Source organism: Silene latifolia, chromosome 9, assembly GCF_048544455.1.
Source record: "Silene latifolia isolate original U9 population chromosome 9, ASM4854445v1, whole genome shotgun sequence".
Taxonomy (NCBI): domain Eukaryota; kingdom Viridiplantae; phylum Streptophyta; class Magnoliopsida; order Caryophyllales; family Caryophyllaceae; genus Silene; species Silene latifolia.
In genome coordinates this window covers 674,507-685,984 of record NC_133534.1, presented here as the reverse complement: position 1 = coordinate 685,984, position 11,478 = coordinate 674,507, and the positions used below count along the sequence as shown (strand labels likewise).

Below are 11,478 nucleotides of genomic sequence, written 5' to 3'. Positions count from 1 at the left end.
AACCTAATTCAAGATCATGAATTAGCCATTAACTTAATAAATTTGGTGAAGTGGTAGTATTAGCAGCCAAACAAACATTTTAGAAACTCAAATTTAAAGGTGTTGTCAATATTATTAATCATACAAATCCTCCTCATATATTATTGTCTCCTACAAAAGAAATTCACTCGGAAAACGCTATGTCAATATCACAAATACTCATGGAATATAAAGTACTAAACTGTCTCTCATCTGTTATGAATATTTATAACATTTTAGTTCATTTTCAACTTAAGATATAATGAGAAGTTAAAGTTACCATTACTTATAAGTTTATACTCACTAAACTCTCTATATATATATATATATATATATATATATATGCGTGATTAAATAAATTTAATCTACTTATATTAGGATAAAACTAAATAAAATTTGTTTTGTTCTTAAGAAATCTACTTTTATTAGGATAATTTTAATAAATTTTCTTAGAAATCTACTATTGTTAGGATACATTTAATAACATTTTATCAGTTCATTTTCAACTTAAGATAGATTGATAAGTTAAACTTACAATTACTTATTATATATTTATTCTCACTAAACTCTATATATTTATGTATGATTTAATAAATTCAATCTAATTATATTAGGATATAAAAATAAATAAAAAAATGTTTGTTTTTAAGAAATCTACTCTTGTTAGGAAAATTTTATTAAATTTTTTTTAGAAACCTACCCTTGTTAGGATTATTAAATTAAATAAAAATTATATTGTTTTTAAGAAATCTACTCTTCAACAACAACAACAACAACAACGACATCAACAACAACATCAGAGCCTTAATCCCAAAATGATTTGGGGTCGGCTGACATGAATCATCCTTTAGAACCATCCATAGGTGAACGTACACCTCAAAAAGCGAATAGAAAAGGGAAATAGAAAAATAAAAGGGGGAGCTAAAATGTAATGGAAAGTCAAGGTAAACTTACAGGTTTTTAAATCGAATTTCAGATTTTTTTTATAAAAACTTAAAATTTAAATTAAGAGAAAAGATTAAAACGATTTTGAAAACCGAAATAGAGTTAAGGATCCGGAATGCCTTAAAAGTAAACCAAATACAATATATAAGAAATCTACTCTTATTAGTATAATTTTATTAAATTTTCTTAGAAATCTACTCTTGTTAGGATTATTCCTTAAATTAAATAAAAATTGTTTTGTTTTAAAGAAATCTACTCTTATTAATATAATTTTATTAAATTTTCTTAAAAATCTACCCTTGTTAGGATTATTTATTAATTTTTTCATTAAATTATAGGATTTTAAAAAAGTTAAACTTTTTAATATCGCTCAAAAGGTTCCTAAATTATTATTATTGACGGAATTTAAACACAGCTCATGAATATCACCGGTAATAAACTAATAACGTTACTTGCGGCGGAGACATAATTATACGGTGAACGAAGATTGCACCCACCTTCCCCCGACACCAACTTGCACCTTATTTAATAAGTATACTCCCTAGTATTCAACGTACTACTACTCTATACAGTACTACCATTTTGCATGTACGCCATTTTTCATTTTCTTCCACCTATATATATAACACCCAAATATTATCTTAAAAAACAAAACAAAAAAAAAAACACTCACTTTATTTTCCAACAACAAAAACCCAATTCAAAAATAAAATGAAAATTAAAACTCGTCTCGCATTTTGCACTTCAACAGTCGCCGGCGAAGACGACGTCGTTTCACCATCCTCCTCCTCCTCCGTCTCCGTCTCCTCCGCCGTCTCCGCCTCCGCTTTCATCTTACAAAGTCACAGTTCTCTCCAAACACTCCCATCCGTTCCTTCCTTACAATCTCTTTTCCTCGACACCTCTACCGTCACCCTCACGTATTCTCTCGCCTCCGCTATTTCTCTATCGTCTCCGATTACCTCACTTTCTCTTTCATCCACCTCATCGTCCACGTCAGCTTCGTCAGCGAATCTTTACGCTTCGGCTGGACATCAGATTAATGTTTATGATTCTGATACGTTGTTGCTTGTGGATTCGTTCAATGTTAATTCTCCGTCTTCCGGTGCTGTTAAGTCTATCGCGTTTTCTAAAGGTACGGGAATATATTATCGTTTGAATTATATCATGCGTATCACAATATTATCGTAATAATAATTTTCTTAGTTTGACTATTTTATTGGTGAAAATTTTAAAACATTTGACTTTGGAAATATAGCAAATCACTCCGTAAGTTTGATACTATGTGCAATCAAACCCCTTAACTTATAAACGTACCAAATCAACTCCATAAGTTTCTCTTAATGACTAATTTAACCACATATTTTATTTTTAAGAATAAAATTTGTTAATTAAATATTTTACTATTATTGATTAGATTTTAATCCTAAAATTCTTGTTTATTAAAAAGTATGTTTAAATATTTTTTTTATTTATTTTGGCAAAAAAATGTTCCTAACATGAGAATTATTAATGATAATACAATGAAAAGTTACATGACCGAATTTTTATTTATACTAAAATTGGTTCACATTTTTCGTTGAATATGTAAATATTATATTTAATTATTGAAGAAATACATTTATAATAGTTTTTATAATAGGAAAAAATAGGTTTAAGTTTAAAAAAAATGGTAAAAACTTAATTTGTTCTTAATTGCACATTTTTGGAAAGTTATGGGATTAATTTGTTATAACTGAAACTTAAGAGACTTATTTGCATGTAGTTTATAAGTTATGGGGTAATTTACTACATCCCGGACTTTAAATTATAACACAATAATAAAATAAAATATAAATATGATAAATATTTATTTATAATCTTTAATTAATTTTCTAACGATAATATATTTCCGTATAGGTACGGTCTTGACAGCTCATCAAGACGGTAAAATCCGCGTTTGGAAGAAAACGGGGCCGTTAAATACTGGGACCCACAAACAAGAGGCGACACTACCGACGTTATCGGACCGGTTACTCAGGTTTCCGGTACCGAAGAATCACGTGCAAGTCAGGCGACATAAGACGCGGCTATGGGTGGAGCATAACGACGCCGTTTCGTCACTTGCAGTAACTAATAAGAGAATTTACTCCGTTTCGTGGGATAAAACGTTGAAGGTGTGGGGCCCGAATGATCTGAGGTGTAAGGAGTCTGTTAATGCCAGCGAGGATGCTGTTAATGCCGTAACGGTTTCGGGTGATGATGTGGTTTATACCGGTTCGGCCGAGGGTCGGATACAGGTGTGTAATCGAATTTAAATAATGTTTTTAATTGTATTTAGTTACTTAATTACTCTCTGTCCCGGTCATTTGTTATCCTTTTTCATTTTTCGGCGTCTCGGTCAATTGTTATCTTTTATATTTTAGGATTATATTTAATGAGCAATTTGATCATTCACAACCAATTTGGTCCACTTGTCATCTTGTAATTGGCTCCTCCTATTTCCTTAGTCTTTGTGCCAAAATCAAAGGACAACAATTAATCGGGACAAAGAGAGTATATGGTTGGTGATACGTGACGTAACCAGGATTTGTAGTTAGGAGCGAAAATGTTTTAATGATTATTCGTGAGTCGTGATATATTAAGATAGACTCGAAAAAAGTCGTTAGTGCTGCGCTACTAGCTAGCTTCTAATTCGACCATTGCATGTTAATATCAAAGCCAGGATTTGAACTTAGCGGGAGCGAATGAGTAATGGTTCAAGGAAAACTCAAATAGTTTTGAAAATTGTAATACAAAATGTAGAAATTTTCGTCCTCCAACAAGGACAGACGCCCCTGCTAACCTTCCCTAGCTCCACCACTGCTGCATGTACAATATTGTGATTCTAGATAATGCTCTTTTTGTTTCTTCTTATAAACAAAGTTGTTTTTGTAATTTTTACTTTTTTGTAAACTAATTTTTGCTCAATTTCAATTTGCATGCAATAGTTTTTGTAATTCTGTGTAATAATCTAAAACGACTTATGACAGGTTTGGAGTACTAAAGAGAAGAGACTTGGATTAGTTGCCACATTGGAAAAACATAAGTCAGCGGTCAATGCGTTGACTTTGAATGACGACGGTTCGATCTTATTCTCCGGTGCGTGTGACCGTTCGATCTTGGTATGGGAGAGGGAAGATAGTGGGAAGTATATGTCCGTGAGTGGAGCCCTTAGGGGACATGAGGGGGCTATCCTCTGTTTGATAAATGTTGGGGAGTTTTTGATAAGCGGGTCGGCCGATCGAACGGTTAGGATTTGGCGGCGTGGCGGGTGTGAGGGCGAGGGTAAGTTTTGTTGTTTGACGGTTTTGAGTGGGCATAAGAAGGCGGTTAAGTGTTTGGCCGCGAAATTGGATGGTGAAGATGGGATTTCGGTGTTTAGTGGTGGTCTTGATGGTGAGATTAAAGTTTGGAGTATTAAGATTAATCGAAGTTAACGAGTCGGATTTGTTATTTCGGTTTCATTGGATCTCGCAGCCGTTATTTGTGGTGGCTACTAAGAAGGAAATTAAGTTAAATCCTCCTAGTATACTCGAGATTCAATCAATGATTCATATATGTGATAGCCTGTAATGTGTAAACCATGCATAACAGGTCAATTGTCACTTTTGAGCCAGAATGACTTGAACTTGAAGTTCAAAGAGTTATTCGTTTGTGTTTTTTGACCTTTGAAATCGACCATTTGGTAGTCGGCCGACCAATTGGTTACGGGGGAGAAGACGATGACGGATACGATAATGGTGTTTATTGTATAGATTAGTCTAGTATTTACTTTTGGAGATTGATGTGATATGTTCTTTTGTATTTTAAACCTTAGTATTGTGTAATTGGATGGATTTTTGGAGGTTGAATGTTTGATGCAATAACATGTTTTTTTGTGCTTTGTTCCTTCTTTAGTCGTGGGACTATTGATTGTGACATAAATTTGATAAACCAATGAAAATACTTCTTAATTCATTATGGATGTGAGCTTTTTTGCAAAAGTAATATTATTCCATGTTTTGATCAATAGATATTTTGAACATGTTTTGATAGATATTTATGTTAGTTAATAGAATAAAACCGTTTTACACTATTAAACGGTTCTTTTTATTGATTAAACATTTATTTAAACACAAAAATTCCGGAGAGACCTCTCACATGATGGGTGAAAGACCCACTGTTATTTAAATCGGTTATAAATGTTGTTATAACTAGTGACTGTTGTCTGTCACAGGTAAGAATTTGTGTATATAAAATGATTTGTCTTATAGATTAAGACGGTTTTACAGTATTGTTTTTGTCAATATTTTTTTTTTTTTTTTTTTTTTTGACAATCGTAAAAACAGATTTTACAGTCTCATGGTCTGATAAGCCAGACCATGCGCTACAACATTAAGCGATCTCGGAATAAAGTTAAAACTTAAACAATGAAAAGACGCATAAAGCCACCGAATACTAGCTAGAGCTTGATTGATCAGATGATTCTCCTTCTCAGTTCCTGCAATTTGATTAATAAGCTGTAGGCAATCCGTTGAGATATCAAGGTGAAGGTATCCACACTGCTGTGCCCATAAAAGGGCATCACGAAGACCCAACACTTCCGCCTGTAAAGCTGATTCCGCCCTTATTTTTTGCTGTTTACGTAAGATCTCCGTACCTGCGGAATTATAAGCCACCCATCCTATAGCCGCCCTATAGTCTCGTCTCCAACTCGCGTCCACCTTGACCCGAATCACCTCACATGTGCCCTGCATTCCTATGACTCTGACCGGCTTACCCTCCCGAATCTCAGCAAGTGAAGACAAGGAGTGCTCATCCTGTCCATTACAGTTACTAATTCCTTTGTCCTTTTTGTCAAGATGATCACATAGAATCTGTATATTCTCATGAACAGATTTGAAGAAGCCATGTACAAGGTATTGTCGGGTAACTGCTACTTCCTTAAAAATCACATTATTTCTTAGAGTCCATAAACCCCATAGTATCGCCGCAAAGGCAATCACACTCCTTTCTCCCCCCTTTCTATTATAGAAGTATCGGATCCAGCTTATTATCCACTCCTTTATATTACCAGTTTCAACATTCATAACTCTAATACCAAGCTCAGACCCCGCCCAAATACGTCTGGATAATTCACAGTCTCTGAAGAGATGTCCTGTAGATTCCATCTCGTTATGACCTTCTCCACACAAGCAGCAAAAGAGACTAACATCCAGATTCCTCTTCTCAAACTCAGTTCCAACAGAAAGAGTGTCGGTAAGGATCTTCCATAAGAGAATTTTCCAGTTGCTGGGAATCGGTAGATGCCACAATTTTTTCATACAGAATTCCCTACCCCTATTGCCAATCCGACTATTATCCTTCTGAGATCCTCTGTTTTTGTCAATATATTGGTAAGTATTTCGTACTAAGTATTAGTCATAGTTTTGAGTTTGATTAATTGACTGAAAAGTGATTTTGAACATAGAAATTTCTAAGGATGATGTACGGATTAAATTACTATGAACCTAATACAAAGTATACTATGCAATATTAGTCAGACAAATTAACAAAAAACGTGATTGATAATAACAATTCGTTGAGTTACGGAATACTTTGGTACTTGTTTAAGTTGCGTTTGAATTAACCTCAACTACTTAATAACATAACATTAAGTAGTTTAATTAAGTGCGATTTAGTGTGATGGTTGTTCACCTTATTTCGAGATCAGGTGTTTCCATATTCAAAGGAATAGAGCAAATTTCTTGGCCTTTCATTCCATATTGCATGGGATCCGGTCTCTCACTCTCTCTAGGCAAGCTCACGTAAATTAGTATGCACAACTTATAAAGTAGGACAGTCTTGTACTCTTAAATGTCTTTACACAATACACAATACAATTGGTCTCCCTTGTGACGGGTTACCATTTGTGACAGATATTTTGTGAGATAAAATGGTAACAAAATGGGTTAGTGGAGAAAGGGGACCACATGAATAGTGTTGCAGAGAGAGAAAAAATGGGTACATTGTGAGGTAAAATGGTATCCGTCTTCAGCTTGTGACGGATATGTCATGTCTTCAATGAGAATTTGTGTACACAATAATACTGTTTCATAGTGTAAAATCATTTTACACAATAACTATGATTAATATAATGGTTTAATTGTTTAGATTTCTAATCAAAGGTTTTGGTTTTAAATTCAAACCTTAATTATTCCTCCCAATTATTGATTTACAGGTTAAGTGAACTATAAAGAGAATAATTAGCTAGTAGATACACTGTTGTTTAGTACTACTTTGTGCTATAATATAGGGTCATTAGCCCATAACATGGGCACAACTTCAAATTATTTGAGGTCTTTGTTTTAATAATAGCTAATTATGTTGACTTTTTTCAACTTGCTTTATAAAATGACTTTAATTAGAACTACTAATCTCTTACAAGACGATATATCGGTCTTAAGAGTAAAATTGGCCAAATAACACACTGTTGTATATATAATAACAATTGGTCTCCCTTGTGACGGGTTACCATTTGTGGCGGATATTTTGTGAGATAAAATGGTAACAAAATTGGTTAGTGGAGAAAAGGGACCACATGAACAGTGTTGCAGAGAGAGAAAAAGTGGGTACTTTGTGAGATAAAATGGTATCCGTCATTCCAAAGTGACGGATAGTGTTGGTCACAAATGAGATTTTGTGATATAATAAAGTATTATTGCTAATACGAAGTATATTATAGTGTTCCTCCATCTTAATGAAATGTTTACATATTTTTATACATAAAGACTTACATACATATAAAAAATAGAAACGTAAACTAATGACTAAAACACTAAAAGAGGAAAGTGTAGTCTATTGATCGGGACAGAGAGAGTAATATCTAGTCATTCAGCTGTTATCTTATCCATATTATTTGATCTGTTTTAATTTAAGACAGATACTCCCTTCTTAAATAAAAAAAATTATATAATTAGAAATATCTAAATGCACTAAGAAGACAAATCATATATTTATAGAACCTCGATCAAATGAATAACCGATAGCTAAGCTAGCCCTATATATTTTATAATTCCATGTTATGCCAATGAATGATCGAGGATGTCTTGGATCCGTCCATTAAGAGAAATAAAATAAATTTCATACATGATATAAGGACAAAACAACCCGGCCATTAATTAATTGTTACTTTGTGTATAATTAACAAAGGACGATGATACTTTGTTTAGAGTGGTATTAGCTAGATCATAATGCATGCACGATTCAACCGTTATAGACTTTAGCTAGTGAAAAGAAACTTTGTTTAGAAGCAAACCCAATAGACTATAATCAATCAAATAAACTAAATTAACCAGTCGGTCTGCTTTAAAACCGAATTAGTTTAAGACCTCTCATAACTAGTGGTGAAAACACGAAACCTTTTCCGAGGTCCCAAGACACCGGAAATGAATTTCTTGTGTATTTTGGTTAAATTATTGGATAAAAAAGGGAAGAAATTTATATTTTAATGTAGAAGAGGGTAAATATTCCTTTAATGAACTCCGGGAAAAACATTTCATGATTCGCTCCTGCTTATAGTGTAGAAGTTAGCTTAAGTTGAAACGGTTTTGAATAAAAATTGGTTGTAAATTATAAAACCACACATTTGAGTTTCCACCATTAAAAAGCCCTTATTATGTCTCGATCATTTATTTACCTTTAATTAAAATATCGTTATTAAAGAATAAAAAAATAAATGAGACGAAGAAATATATAATTAAATAATTAATCATCTAAATTCTAAGTGGACTGACTACTCGTAGCATTTAGCAAGAGTAGGAAAAAGGAAACGTAACATGACCGTATTTAAGAACCCTAATAATCAGCAAGTATGTCACTAATTTCGTCTTTATATAATTCGGTGGTTATTATTTTCCAAATTATTATTAGTCACTTGGAGGACTTCTGACTTCCAAAATTAATTAAGATAATTGAATTATGTGTACATCGAAACAGAGTTGTATGTTTAATGGTACCTTTGATGTTAACTTCAATAATAATAATAATACGTACGGTATGCACAATTAATTGATAAAGACGGTTTTAATAGGAGACGAGGATGAATATTTAAGTACGGTCTTGAGCCTTGACTCGAGGTTCGAATCGAGGCCAGGCCAGTCTATTTTCAATTTTACGCTTGTATAATCTGATCCTTGACTTGTCCAATCCCTTTGACATGGCCAGCTCTACAGTGAGCTGTTCGTTCCTTAACAAATCTAAACTAAAAATAAAGTTTAGTATCGGTCCAAAAACCAAACCGGACCCGATCAAATACTGAAAAATTATATTTCAGTGGACCAAAGATCAGAACCACGGTTCGGTCCGATTTTGAGCGAAATGGACTGAAAAATACGTTTTGTCGCTATTTAGTGTATGATTATTGAATTTTAAATTTATCAAATCAAATAAAATAGGTATTTAATTATTGTTTAATGTAAATAATTGTCATCATTGAGTTTATAGTGAGATTTTAATGTAAAATATTCGGTTCATTTACAAAGTTTCAATAAATAGACTTGAAAACCATATATTTCGGTCTATTTGGTCCAGACCTAAAATAACCGGTTTGAACCGGACCGGACCGAAAACCGAAACTTCAAAAGTTAAGGACCGGACCTAAAAAAATTCGGTTCGGGTTTGGTCCAGATCAAATAATACGGTCCGATCTGAACCTAAACTTGCTCACCCCTAACTAGAAGAGAGAGCCCATAAATGATCCGGTCCGGTCTGGACTTAAACTTCGCTCTAAGCCCAAAAATTATTTGTTAGCTTGAGCCAAAAAATGGACCAATATTATAGACTTACGGAGCAGATCAAATAGGTTGTTTATTACGAACAGACCGGAATAAACTTGATGGATCAAAGACCAAAGCCAATACGGTGTTTATCGAGGCTGACTGGCAAAATTGACTCGGTTCGAATGATCCGTTCCGAATAACTCGACACTCGAACTAGTGAGTAGTGACCCACTGACCCCCCCAAAAAATGTCTAGATACTATATGACCCGACTCGAATATATATTGTTGTAAACTGACCATTATCCCTAAATCTATCTATATATATATATATAAAAGAGAGTTTTTTCGAGCGATCTGAGAGCGTCCACATCATCAAAAATTAATTTAGGAAAGTATAATTTTTGATGTAAAAAATAAAGTGGAAAATCTTTTAATTATTATAATATTTATATTTCCTAAATTATATTCAAGTGATATTTCCAATTTTTATATCAAACTTTTACATTTTATTTGGCAAAAAAATGTCGCTAAAAAAATTATGAAAATAATATAATTAGCTTTGTGGTAAAAAATGTTATTATTAGAGTATAAATTTCATATTATTTGCACATATTAAAGATGGTGTACTTCTTAATATGTAAAATTGTGTAATTTTTAGTTTGTTTTGTCCCACATTGGAAAATAACGTAGGTGTGGTGAATATACTACATATAAACAGTAGAATTGTCCACATCGAAAGATTAGTATAAGGTGATGTGATCTTATGATTATAAATAGGAGGCATATTTGGAGCTTATGTATCCACCCAAAATTTGTTGAGTCTCATAAATATTGTTTTAAAGAGCTCTTAAGATTTTCTATCATTATCTACGATATGATATAAAAAATAAAGTGGAAATCGTTGGGAAATACCCGGGAAAGAGTTAAGAACATGAACATGAAAATTAAAAAATACAAAAGTAAAGGTTTTACTAATGGTAGTCTCCTGACACAGTACAAAACTAAAGATTTTACTAATGGTTGTCTTCTGAATGCAGTAATAAAGCGTTAATGAGTCGTTATATGTACGATGTAGAGATCCCTATCTAATTAATGATCGAGCCTAAGTGGTTTTACCTTTAAAGAAAAATAATATGTATACAGAAGTGGTTTTTTTAAGAAGAGACATGAAATTCTTGGTATGTTATATCTTTCACATTGAAAAATAATGTAGGCATGATGAACATACGTCTAAATAATTAAATTATGTATCTCACATCGAAAGAATAGTATACAGTAGAGTGATTCTATAAATATAAATAGGAGGAATCCTTGAAACTTAGGTATTAACCCAAATTTTTTTGATATAAAAAATATGTACGTTTTTAGTATGTTATATGTCTCACATTGAAAAATAATGTAGGTGTGGTGAATATATTATGTATAAATAATAGAACTGTCCCATATATATACATTTTCTATATTATATTAAAATGATGTTTATAATTTTGATATAAAAACTTTATATTTCATTTGACAAAAAGGTATCGTATGAAAATTATATAATTAGATTGTGACAAAAAAAATGTTATCATTAGATTGTAAATTTTATTGTACTTTCTCATTATTAAATCGGATTGATGTCAAAGTATGTGCAAAAAAAATGGTGTATTTAGTATGTTATTTGTCCTACATTGAAAAGTAATGTAAGTGTGGTGAATATACTATGTATAAATATTAGAATTGTCCCACATCGGAAGATTACCATAAGACAGA

General features: G+C 32.4%; 2 protein-coding genes across 2 annotated transcripts; one reads left to right on the top strand and one right to left on the bottom strand.

The window, feature by feature from the left end:
• The first annotated feature begins 1,560 nt into the window (after nt 1-1,560).
• LOC141598581 (protein JINGUBANG) lies at nt 1,561-4,948 on the top strand. The gene is made up of 3 exons (XM_074418265.1): nt 1,561-2,098; nt 2,863-3,242; nt 3,975-4,948. Exons 1-3 carry the CDS (start codon nt 1,675-1,677, stop codon nt 4,419-4,421), a joined length of 1,251 nt encoding a protein of 416 aa, XP_074274366.1. The 5' UTR covers nt 1,561-1,674; the 3' UTR covers nt 4,422-4,948.
• Nucleotides 4,949-5,315: 367 nt separating this feature from the next.
• Nucleotides 5,316-6,287, bottom strand: LOC141599713 (uncharacterized). The gene has a single exon (XM_074419813.1). The coding sequence runs from the start codon at nt 6,285-6,287 to the stop codon at nt 5,316-5,318; it is 972 nt and encodes a 323-aa protein (XP_074275914.1).
• Between the last annotated feature and the right edge of the window lie 5,191 nt (nt 6,288-11,478).